This window comes from Corythoichthys intestinalis, chromosome 8 (genome assembly GCF_030265065.1).
Source record: "Corythoichthys intestinalis isolate RoL2023-P3 chromosome 8, ASM3026506v1, whole genome shotgun sequence".
NCBI classification, from domain to species: Eukaryota; Metazoa; Chordata; class Actinopteri; order Syngnathiformes; family Syngnathidae; genus Corythoichthys; species Corythoichthys intestinalis.
Genome location: NC_080402.1, coordinates 50,486,091 through 50,499,165, shown reverse-complemented (window position 1 = coordinate 50,499,165; position 13,075 = coordinate 50,486,091). Strand labels below are relative to the sequence as shown.

The 13,075-nt window shown below is 39.5% G+C and overlaps 1 protein-coding gene across 3 annotated transcripts in view; it reads left to right on the top strand.

The window, feature by feature from the left end:
- The window catches only part of LOC130920439 (protein AF-17-like), a 43,096-nt gene that overhangs the window by 23,984 nt on the left and 6,037 nt on the right, over positions 1-13,075 (top strand). For 2 of the 3 annotated variants that reach the window (XM_057843660.1, XM_057843659.1), the window contains exons 11-18: positions 2,693-2,859; positions 2,987-3,095; positions 3,215-3,281; positions 4,813-4,961; positions 7,309-7,506; positions 11,195-11,271; positions 11,454-11,818; positions 11,942-12,032. In XM_057843660.1, coding sequence (XP_057699643.1) covers positions 2,693-2,859; positions 2,987-3,095; positions 3,215-3,281; positions 4,813-4,961; positions 7,309-7,506; positions 11,195-11,271; positions 11,454-11,818; positions 11,942-12,032 — 1,223 coding nt within the window. The remainder of the gene's footprint in view (positions 1-2,692; positions 2,860-2,986; positions 3,096-3,214; positions 3,282-4,812; positions 4,962-7,308; positions 7,507-11,194; positions 11,272-11,453; positions 11,819-11,941; positions 12,033-13,075) is intronic. The other variant, XM_057843661.1, reaches the window with a different exon arrangement.

Sequence of the window (13,075 nt, the reverse complement as noted above, 5' to 3'; positions counted from 1 at the left end):
CAGCGTGTCTTGTTTGGTAATATCGCCTCACATTGAACTCTTTAAAAACAGCGACTGTCTCTTTGCAAATGAGGCAGACACAGTTGTTGCGTATTTTAGTGAAGAAATAGTCCAATTTCCACCTATCCTTGAAGCGGCGGCCGTCGTTGATTGTTGCTATTTTAGAAAATTGGAAGTCAAGGGTCACACGGGGTAATGTTGCTTAGAGGGCTGCTGCCTTTTAGTGGGTAAATGAGGAGAAGCATTTAATGTGTAAGCAGTACTGCTGACCAATTTAATAAATCTGTGTGCGGGCCAGACATTATTGATCTTATGACAGAGGCTGGGGGCCGGATGAAATTTGACCACGGGCCGCATTTGGCCCCCGGGCCGCACTTTGGACATGTCTGATCTAAATTGTTGTTCTCCACGGTAATTGCTATGCATATCATTATACTACTCTGTATGTGCGGTCCGCTTCCCTTTGTTGCACTCGGACTTGTTTGACATCAAGCCAGCGCTTTTTTCTGTTCGCTTCGGGCGTTGCTTTCATGTTGGGAAGCAACATTTCCCTCTGTATTATTGTGCAGCCATTGAGGTACAGTGCTGGCCAAAAGTATTGGCACCCCTGCAATTCTGTCAAATAATGCTCAATTTCTCCCAGAAAATGATTGCAGTTACAAATGCTTTGGTAGTAATATCTTCATTTATTTTGCTTGCAATGAAAATACAAAAAAGAGAATGGGAAAAAAATTAAATCATTATCATTTTACACAAAACTCCAAAAATGGGCCGGACAAAAGTATTGGCACCCTTAGAAAAATCATGTGATGGTTCTCGAATTTGTGTAATCAAAAGCACCTGTTACTTACCTGTGGCACATAACTGGTGGTAATGGTGGCAATAACTAAATCACACTTGTAGCCAGTTAAAATGGTCTAAAGTTGACCCAACCTCTGTCCTGTGTCCTTGTGTGCACCACATTGAGCATGGAGAAAAGAAAGAAGACCAAAGAACATTCTGAGGACTTGAGAAGCAAAATTGTGAGGAAGACTGGGCAATCTCAAGGCTACAAGTCCATCTCCAAAGACCTGAATGTTCCTCTGTCTACCGTGTGCAGTGTCATCAATAAGTGTAAAGCTCATGGCACTGTGACTAACCTCGCTAGATGTGGACGGAAAAAAAATTTGACGAGAGATTTCAACGAAAGATTTTGCGGATGGTGGATAAAGAGCCTCGACTAACATCCAAACAAGTTCAAGCTGTCCTGCTGTCCGAGGGTACATCAGTGTCAACCCGTACTATCCGTTGGCGTCTGAATGAAAAGGGACTCTACGGTAGGATACCCAGGAAGACCCCACTTCTGACCCACAGACATATAAAATCTAGGCTGGGGTTTGGCAAAACTTGACTGAGAAAGCCAAAACATTTATAAAATCTAGGCTGGGGTTTGGCAAAACTTAACTGAGAAAGCCAAAAACGTTTTGGAAGAATGTTCTCTGGTCAGATGAGACAAAAGTAGAGCTTTTTGGGAAAAGGCATCAACATAGTTTACTGGAAAAAAAAAAAACGAGGACTTCAAAGAAAAGAACAATGTCCCCAAACAAGGCGGAGGTTCCCTGATGTCATGGGGTTGCTTTGCTACCTCTGGCACTGGACTGCTTGATAGATACCGGAAGCGGTTGTTCGCAGTTATTTTGTCTAAAGGTTGTGCTACCAAGTATTAGGCTGAGGGAGGCAATACTTTTGTCGGGCACATTTTTGGAGTTTGGAGTTTGTGTAAAATGAAAATGATTTAATTTTTTTCCCCATTCTTTGTGTTTTTTCATTGCAAGCAAAATCAATGAAGATATTATACCAAAGCATTTGTAATTGCAATCATTTTCTGGGAGAAATACAGCATTATCTGACAGAATTCCAGGGGTGCCAATACTTTTGGCCAGCATTGTATATAGATAACAACTATCTAAACTGAGCTGTCTGTAAAGTCAGGACTCTTGCTGTTAAAAACAATTCCTCTGCACTAGACCACCCACTTTAAGTTTTACTGTCATTTCAGAGCATCATTATGAGTGAATGAATGAATGCCGGCCTTTATTGTCACTGCATAATTGTACATGTTACTTAATGGTTTGTGTGCTAATTTGACTGTCCCATTATTTGATCACAAGTGTGCAGTATTTGTGCAATAATATGCTATCATTTTCACTCCATCTGTATAATAGCATACAAAAGTTTACAAAGAGCTTTATCATCTAACATTTGCTCAGTTTGGGAATGTGTGAGTGGCCTATCTGACCTTATTCTCTACTGTAAAATATAGGGATGTCCCGATCGTATATTTTTGCGTCCAAGTCACCTTTTTTTCTCTGAATAAAAGTTCCAAACATGTTACAGTACTTCTTCCACTTTTTCCGGGTTTTTCCGAGTGTTGCGTAGTATAAAACGTATATATTTTTGTTTCTCTTGACAATGCCATTGTAGTTCTGTATTATTTTGTTACTTTTTAGCCCTTAAAATGTTTTTTAAAAAATTTAAAATTAAAAACCCGATTCCGATCCTCTGAGAAATGGCGCAATCGGCCCGATAACGTGATCGGATCAGGGACATCTCTAGTAATGTAACTGGAAAGTGCCATTAAATCTGGAAAAAGATTTGTATCCTCTCTCTGTACAGACACATACAAAACTTTTTTCCCCCTTTTCTCTCTTAGGTATCTATTCCAGTCTAAAGAACCCTCTTTCACTGGGCGGGGGCATCTGCAGCACCTCCTTGTCCCTGGCTGGGGGCATGTGTAGCACCTCTCAGTCATCAGGACTCCTCCCAAGTCATGCACTATCACACTCTATCCAATCAAGCAACGCTGTTTCAATACCACAGGTATATAGAATATACCCACGTGACCCACCCATGTACAGTATCGTCATTGTTATTAGTAGGTTCTATACAAAGTGATGACAGATTATTTGATTTTAACTTCATGAGATTTGCATTTCCATACTTATAGGTGCATCCAGGTTCAAGCAGCTCCTACAGTGTGAGCTCTACGCAACCTTTCATCACTGGTCTTTCCACACTGCCACCACTGCTGAGTCAAGCCCCAACTTCATTGCCAGGTATGGGGTATCGGTCAAATCAGTGGCTTTCAAATCTTTTTTCATTACAAAAAGCATATTGATCATTACTACTGACCTGTTTCATACCCTCAATAACGAGCTATTGTTCCCTTTCATAGAGTCAGACCTTGATGACTGTCGCTTCCCATGTCAGGGAAACTCACCAAGGGAAAGTCTTTGCTCACAGTATGTCTTTCGTTTTTAACTAGATATTTTATTCGTTAAAATTGTGCTCAGAAAATAAATTATGTGTAAACAGGAAATTAGCCACAGGCAGTGGCGGTTGTAGGATTTTTCTGAAACTGGTCAAGAAGGGGCCTCAAAGTGTCGCTGCCATCTTTGTTCAGTGCTTGTTTTGGTCAACAAGGCAAACAGCACAAATGTAGCACTAGCCATTGACATCATTTTTATATAACTTTGCCCCTGATGCTGGGCCAACTTTACATAAGTGTAAAGTTTGTAATAATTTGTATTTAATCATGCTGCGTGCAAGTAAGGATACAATACATAAAACAAAAGTAAAATAATAACAATAATAATTTAAAATTCACTTTTGGAAGCCGTTTTAAACACGAAAAGAAGCATTAATATTTAACATACTCTATAAACAGGGGTGCACATAAGTGGTCCGCATGCATACTGGACGTAGACAAACGCGCTGGCCCTCAACGGCTTCCATACGCTTTTGCGTACCGATGGCTGACCACTGTATTTGCGGCGGACACGAGAAAATCACTTCTCAAAATGTCAAAGAGGCAGGCCCCACTGAGTAATTATTTCCGTGTTCCCCCACCCCCGTCAAAAGACAGACATACGACAGAGACGTCACCAGAGCTACCGAAGAAAAGGACTTTTGCTGAAAAGTGGCTGCAGGAGGTACCATGGCTTGAAGCAAATGATGCTCGCATGGAAATGTGGTACAAAATTTGCCGTGAGAATCCCAATGTCGCTGATAAGAGCAGTGCATTTTATGTCGGGTCAAAGAATTTCAGCCATCCAAACTTTGAAAAGCACGAAAAAACAGAGCATGTGGCAATTAAGCAAACTATCGATGTCAGACTGCACCCCACTCGCCCTATAGACAAGTGGAGGAATAAAGTTAATGAAGAACAGCGCCATGCACTGACAAACGTGTTTTTGCAAGCATTTCACAAAGCTAAACATGCAAATTCAATGAGCTCTTATGAGGAGGACATCCCACTTTTACAAAGGCTTGGAGTTAATGTGGGAGCCGCAAAATGCCCTTTATTTTGAATTAGTGCTTTTATGTTTATTTCTTTACATTTCACTTCAAAGTAATGGCAATTTTGTTGTGCCATTTGATGTTAATCAAGCATTAATTGTTAATATAATTAGTTAAAGGTAATTGGCTCGTCATAATTTTATCGCATCAGGCGGGTGGGCTCTCAAGCTCAATAAGGAACAAGTCACATCTCCAGTTCCTCCTCTGAGAACCTGGGCAAAAAAAATAAGTGCACCCCTGTCTATAAACAACATCTCATTGTCACTTCAGAAAAGAAGGATTCGTCGATTGCCATGCTTTGTACTAAAATGAGAAAAGGGGCATTTCAGGGGCCATTCAAATTAGAGGTTGGGCCAGTGCCCCTTTGGCCCCACCCCTATAACCGCCACTGGCCACAGGTTAAGTAACAAATGAAACACTTACAGGTAAAACTTACTTACTTCTTTGCATTTTTGCTCCATTCATCCCACATAGGTCTCCTATGAGCTCCCTTCCTCTTCTGTTTGACCAGAGAGATGGTTTAGGAACAGGAGTTCAAGCATGTCCCGAAAACATACCCCAGACAAGCTCCCACATAGAGCTCCTATTGGAGAAACATAGCAACGGAGAAATCGGTGTAAACAGTGAGTAATCTTGATCTTTTCCTCCTGTTCAGAGAAGTAGGAAATGTTTATTGAAGAAAATGTTTATTTTCTAAAGAGTTTTAAAAAACACTTCAACAATACATTTCCTCATAACTTTAAAAAAAAACTAAATGTTTCATGTCCAGTCCTCACAAACACTCCTTACTATTGCAGGTCGACCGATATGGGATTTTCAAATGCCAATACCGATATCAGCCGATTTGAAAGCCAATAGTTGATAAAAATCAAATCAATCCATAACAGTGACTATATACAGGATAGATAATGCTGCAAATATTGTTAATTCAGTACATAACACAGATGGACTCGGACCACTAATAGGATGTTTTGCTCATGTGGTAAACAAACCTGTTAAGAGAGCAGTAGCAATCAACAGTGTGCCCCGCCTCACTTTACAAACAGTAAAGATTGTTCTCAGCACTTTTATACAAAATTTCTTCAAATCAGTAAGAATTAAGCACATAAATATTATGCACTATAACGCATGTTTATATGATGGCATTGTTATTTTTGCTTGTTAGCAAAAAAAAATATATATATATATATATATATCTGAATTTTTTGTTTCAGAGCATTAAATGTATTGAATCAAATCGAAAATTGTGTCCCTCGTATCGAAAATCGTACCAAATCGTGACTTAAATATAGCGTTGCATCCCTACTGAAAACATAGCATCACATCACATAGCATCCTAGCAAGACACTCTCATCTCTTCTTCTCCGCATTATACGTACACACTCCTACAGCGCCACCTCACTGGCCTAACTGGTATTGTCACAACATAAACATTGCATGTGTCTGTAAACACAACAGAATCAGTTTTACAAATCAGGAAACCTTACTATTTTGCCTCATTCACATCAAATTATAATCAATAGAAGAATTTACACTAATGCTTTGCTGTAGCTCCCTGCTAAGGTACATGTATGGCAAAAGAATATAAGTGAATGTTTTGCTTTGAGCTTTTGAAAAATAAACATCTTTGTGAAAGTGCACTCCTGTGGAAAGAAACTTCATCACATTCGAGTTCAAAGACTGATATTTACAGTATATACTAGTACAAGTTAAAAATAACCCTGTGAGAATTTCATATAATTCATAAACTTCATATTAATTGTATTAATAATAATACATTTTATATTCATAATTTTTTTTTTTTTTTTTTTTTTTTTTTTTAAGCGAGAAGTTAAGACATTAATATAAACTAATACATTTTTAAACTAGATTTTTTTACCCTGCCTTTTTTTTTTTTTTGACCCTGCTTCTTAAGAGCATTGGAATCGAGAATCGTTCGAAACCGGAATAGAATGATGGAACTGGAATCGCTCAATTTCAAACGATGCCCAACTGTATGCTAATGTGTTTTTTTTTTTTTTTTTTTTTATATCTCAAAAACACATACTCCCCAAAAAACGGCTAAATGTACCTATAAACTAAATTACAAATGCATATAAAATCATTTTAGCTCAAACAAAAACATACTTTATGTAGGTCTGAACAGGGAGCAGCTGGATTCAGCCATGTTAAATAAGTTATGTCATATTCACTGTTGCCACTAGAGGGCAGTGTATCCACCCAAATGAATAAAACTAAATTCAAACATTTTCTAAACTAACCATTACAACGCCACTCTAATTAAAAGAATACTCAAAGCAGCAAAATTTTATTCAAAGCTTTTTTCTGATCGAATTACTCGAGTTAATCAATTAATCGTTGCAGCACTAATTGATATGACGCACACACATATGGTCAGTTTGCCAAGACACTGCAATGTAAGCAATATTGAAATATTGCTCATTTGGCGTACAAAGAAAACCGAGCATTCTCAGGCTTATCCTTTTTTTCAATTTTATTTTTTTTCATGACTGTCATCAAGCCGAGTTCAAGCTAGGCGCTAAAGCTAACGCACAGCTCCATCTCTGCCATCCTCCCTGCCTGACATAATTGCTGCATGAATTCCGATATGGGAGACTTAAGAGTTCAGACCGCCGACACATTCTGGAAAAATGTGGCCCAGAACAGATTTTAACCACATATGAAAGTGACCTAGATCGGATTTGAGAATGTCCACTTCTGTGCAACTTGTCCCGTCCAGACCGTCAAGTTAATGCTTTACTGGAGTTGGAAAAAAACAAAAAAATCAGATTTGTGCTCTAACACCTGCGGTCTGAACGTTGCCTTAGTCATGTATTTAATATTATATCAAGTATATTTTTACATGTTTTTATGAAGATATTGATTTATGTTTTTCGAATTCTTGTCCCATGCTTAATAATCTTGCTTCATTTCATGTGACTGATAAGAGTTGCTGTCCGTCTCTGCTAGTCGTAGACATACTCCAGTCACTTCACTCGCTGCAGCAGGAGAACCAGCGGCTCCAGGACCAGATTCTCAGTCTGACAGCCAAAAGGGAGCGACTGCAGTTACTTAATACTGAATTGGCCTTACCTTTCCCTCATGCGCATTCTGTCCAAGGCTCTTTCCATACTGCCGCCCGGATCAACTTTTTGTCCTCAGGCCAAGGTCAGATTTTTCATTTCATTAATCAGTTTTAACATGATACATCTTGGTGCCCCATATGCTCTTCATGTTTTCTCTTTCTTATTTCTCCTCCCTTATAACCGTACCTCTGCATAATTTCCATGTTGCATTTATAACATTTATGCACGACTGTGTTTTAGTCATTTTGTATTGTGAAACGGGCTTCGAGGCAGCACCGAGGTAGCATGAGTGCCTCACGGTTGAGAGGTTCTGGTTTCTGATCTTAACTCTTTGAGGAGTTTGCATGGTATTTATGTGCCTGGGTGCTCGAAAACACACATTTCAATAGCGTGCCGCACGTAACACGTCACCTTTGCTCATTAATATTCATGACGTTAGCAACTAGCCTTTCATTGGGCCTCAAAAATCCGACCCGGCCCGCGGGTATTAAAGCCCAACCCAGCCCAAGCCCGATCAATTAACTTGATTTGCAGGCCCGAGCCCGAAAACCCCCCGAAATGTTATGTTTTATTTCTGAGGACTCAGGACAAGGAGGAAATGCAGGGATGCGATGCGTGGTTGCGTTTTGTGTGATCACATTTGTGATGATGCCTGTGCATAATGATGATTAAATGGATTATCCCAGTTAAACAGGACTGTAAAATGCATATTCAATAAACATTTATATGTTTTATATTTGTGTGTCTGTTCTATCAGGCGGATAGTGGATTTGACATTTATTTTAATCTCTTCGAGTTGGCAGAAAAACAAAGTTTTCTCAATGGTTAAATGGTCTACATATTTTTATGATCATTATAAATGTATTTACACAACAAAATAACGCTGGAAAAGTTTGTTAAATATATTTATCGTATTAGAGCAAAGTGCCACATTCGTTTACATTCAGCGAAGCCGACACAGGTTTCTGTATAGCATCTTCAACAATCAATTTGAAGCCTTTCCATGCCCCAATCCTACCTTTGCAATGTTTGCCTTGTTAATTCCCCCGTCTTTAGTTTGTTTTTCACTTCTTGCTGCTCCATATCGAAAAGGAAATACCAGCATGCGGACTCGCGGAGGGCGCCAGAGCAGGAGGGTGAGATTAAAAAGAGGATGGGGCCACGGTGTTCACGTGCGCAGGCATGCGCAGCACCTTCTCTGTTTTATCCAAATTATTTATTTCATAACAAGTATTCCTTAGTTTAACATCCATACATCGTTTTAGTATAAATATATACAAATATATATATATATTTTTTAAAGTTAATAAAAGAGAAGTCCGGCCCGACCCGAACGTAAATTAATTGACATTTTGAGCCCGACCCGGCCCGAAATTCGGGTCGTGTTCGGGCTCAAGAGCTAAGCTCTATTAGCAACTGTTGCTAGGGGGCTCAAGCTTGCATTTGTCCCTCATGCTAGATGCATGTAAATAGTGTATGAACGAGATGTTTACTGAGCTAAACCTACCAATTCTGTCTGAAAATGATGTCCCTGGTGCCAAATTCACTGGTAAAGATGTGGAAGAACATACAAATGTTCAGTTAAAGAAATGGCTTGAGTGTAGAGGGCTGAAAAAGACGGGAAAAAGAGCCGACCCTATCCATCGGTAGCTTTTTTATCGACACCTTTTTCCTATTTGCATTGCCTTACGCCACTGACAATGACATTCTCCTGTTTCAACAAGCTATCCTTACCACCATATGCCCTCTCCTTCTTTTATATTCTTTCCTCTGGTTGTTTACGCCTCTGTCCGTTCTTGGGGGTAATTTATATTGCTATTTTGTGTAGCGATCGCAAATGCTACTCAGTGACAGCCAACAAACACTTTTAATTTTTTCATTAACAACAAATCTTAATTCTATAATTTATATACACTTCCCCCTTACTAAAGTTGTTTTTTACAACAGAAAAGGTAACATCAGTGGCAGTCAGATACCAATTTAGTTTTTTTCAGGTCATTCATTGTCAGACAGAAACAGCACGGCAAAACGATGCGCTAAAAAATAAGTAAAAATATCAAAATGGCTTACCTCTTCGGGACAGGCTGTGGCAGGCAATGGATCAGCATTGTCATCTGTAGGACCATGGCCCCCAACAAAATGTTTACTGGATATGAATGTGAATGGCTTCACCTTGCTGGCGTTAAACTGGTCTTTTGGACATCTGCAGAAGTTGATCCATTGTTCACATTTTTTCCTCTGAGTTTTTGGCTTCGGGAAATTTATGAAGAAAAAATCCTTCATATGTTGTAATGTCTACAGTCGTTTCTACAAGTTCCATAGGAGCAGTGTTTACTTGGCATGTTGTTTTATGAATGATTACCGGCAGAAAACAAGCAGTATTAACATGGGTTGCATGGCGGGGTGCTTCTATGTTGACCCCCATCCGTTTTACGATGGTGCATTCTTGCGGTTTAAAAATGGCACTTGTGCGGTACGTTATTGAATGGCAACCAGTCCAGGGTATCCCCGCCTTTTCCCTAAAGTCAGCTGGGCTAGGCTCCAGCACACCTGTGACCCTAATGAGGACAAGTGGTATATAGACCCTACTCACGTGACGTCACAGCCACGCCCCCACGCCATGTTGTCCGTCTACTCGTCATATTAATGCATTAGCGCTTCGTAAATTCCTCCTATTATGGCGTGTTTTTCTGCTCGTTAACATTAATAATCAAAATGGTGAAGTCGTGTGTGGCGGTCGGTTGCGAAAACAGAGAAGATAGGCGGAGAGACTTGAAGTTTTACCGTATTCCGAGAGACCTGGAGAGTAGAGCGAGATGGACTGCTGCAATTTGACGAGAAAACGACTACCACAGATTATGTAGTAGTCATTTTATATCTGGTAAGATGCATTTAATATATATTTAGAGGGTTTTGGGCTGACAACCACAATTAAGATCATTGCTAGGCTAATCGCCGACAACATACACTCAGACGTTGTGAATTAACTACCTGAAAATATATAATTATAAGGGGATAATAAGACAGTTGTCATACAATTAATTTACAATTTTACTATTGAGGTCAATAGCCAAAAAATAAATTCAACTAGGGACAATCTAGAGTAGTGCTATCGCACTTCATATTTATTATATATTATATATGTATGTAGTGAGAGTGCTATCGCTAAACCATATAAACATTAAAAACCCTAGCTCCATTGACAAATGACATGAAATACATTAGACTTGACAGTGGATGTTAGCAAGAACAAAAGATTTTGAATTGAAAATTTCGTAACTCACCTTCCCGAGCACAAGATAGATTCCTGCCGAATTTTCGTGGACGAGGACCTGTTTCACCCAACCAGCAACGTATTTATATTTATTTAGTATTTATAAGCCTCCAAGCTCTTAAAGTTTTTCAAACTTTCGTGAGAATAGGCTGATTTTGTGTGGACAAGATAGTTGTAAATATCAGGGTAGCAGATGTCAGGCAAAGACGGCAAACCAGCGGGTCGAAAAACATTGATTTAGGCATCAAATATGGTTCTTGCGAATGGATAAACTGAAGCCTTTTATGCAACGCATCCAGTGAGTTTACAGAGTCAGATAATAAATTGCTCTATAACTTGCACGACTAATTGAAAACAATGAGAATAGGTCTAAAAAATACGGACAATATGGCAGCCGGATACAGCGACACGTCATTTTGTGACGTAGGTGAGTAGGGTCTATAGGAACTGGATGGATAGGTGAAAATGGTCTTTGATTTTCCCACTCTTTTCTCAGACCCTCTAATCACCAAACAGAGCCCCCTGTCGAAGAGCAGTTTCCTTAATGACACTTCCTTTGTTACCTCCTCTGAGGTAAGAACCTGTTCTTTTCTCAAAATTAACAAATAAAGTCTTTCAGTTCCTCTTTCTGCACGGGTATTAATGATGAGAATGGTGGCTACCCTTTGCTACTGCACCGAAATACACATCAAGATAAACGCCATAAACAAGCTTGAATGCAAAAAGCTAAAATCACAATTTCTCTATCTTCCCAGGATCTCCGCTCTGGTAGTCCGTCCCGCAGTAGCTCTTCCCTGTCCTTCCAGAGTACTCCTCCTCCACAGCAAAGCCCTGCCACAATGAGTCAACCAGTGATAAATGGGCGAGGTTCGAGTGAAATTTTGGGGCAAATCAATCAGGGTGGCACATCAACTCAGTCTGTGGCAAGCGGGCAACTCACATCTCTTGCAGGAAGCCCTCAGCTGAGCATGAATGGGGCCCTTAGCGCTTTAAACGGTGTGATACATTCTCCTGTCCAGAGTGCCTCCCAGTCCACGCTCCCTGCTCTGCGCCCCCAGCCGCCTCCACTCAACCCACAGACAATGGCACAGAGCTTTCAACTTCCCAAGAGTGGGAGCCCGTACGTAACCAAAATATTCAAAGAAAGAGCTTTTTGTGCCCAAACAACCTAAAGTATCCAGATGTTAGTATCCTAAGCACATAGAGCTAATCAACTTGTTTTATTTTACTTTCCATCTTTCAGGTCTTCAGTCCCGTCAGAGCAGCAGAAACAGATCATTCTTGAGCAGCAGCAGCAACTTCAGCAGTTCCTCACGTCACAGAACTTTACTCCTGTAATGTATTTTTTTACTACTAAGCAAATACAATTTACAGATTGTTCTGTACAATTACAGATGTTCACATACAGTATGTAATTCCATCCATCACTTTTCGTGTTGCGGATGCAGCAGCTTAGGCAGGGAACCACAGACTTTACTCTCGTCCAGTTCTTCCAGAGGGATTTTAGAACACACAGTCTCTCTGGTCTGTCCTGGGTCATCCCGGGGTTTTCTCCTACTGGGATGTAGTCAAAATATCTCTATTCGTTGGTCTCTATCTTAACCAGATGCCTAAGCCACCTCATCTTCCTCCTCTCAATGCAGAATAGCGCCCAGACCCCCTCTTGGTTGACCAGGTTTTCACACCCTAAATGAGTTAGTAGACAGCCGCTATCTTAAAGCAGTAGACTTTTTAGGACGGCTCTGTTGTAGAGAACCTTCCTAGCGAACCTAAGTAACTTTTTATCATAAATACTTCTAAATCGGCAAAATCTTGACTTGAATCTATCTTTAAATGATGAAATAGTTTTAAAACTTTCATATGTCGAAAGTAGAGAGAAGGGAACTAATGCAATAATGGGAGCAATTTTAACAACTTTTAACAGTTGATTCAGGGTAAAGGGTAAAAAAAAAAAAGTAATTATCACCAATTACTTTGCCAAGTAACTAATTACTCTTACATTCAGGTAATTGAGTTACTAACGCAATTACTTTTTGGGAGAAGTAATTTGTAACTATAATTAATTACTTTTTTTCAGTAAGATTAACAACACTGGTTCTAACCATAAGGCACTCAGATTCCCAATCTCCGTGTCTGAGCAGTACTTTATATATATAAAATTAGGGCTGTCAAATGATTAAAATTTTTAATCGAGTGAATTACAGCTTAAAAATTAATTAATCGTAATTAATCGCAATTCAAATCATCTATAGAATATGCCATCTTTTTCTGTAAATTATTGTTGAAATGGAAAGATAAGACACAAGACGGATATATACAGTGGGGAGAACAAGTATTTGATACTTGTTCTCCCCACTGTACATTCAACATACGGTAA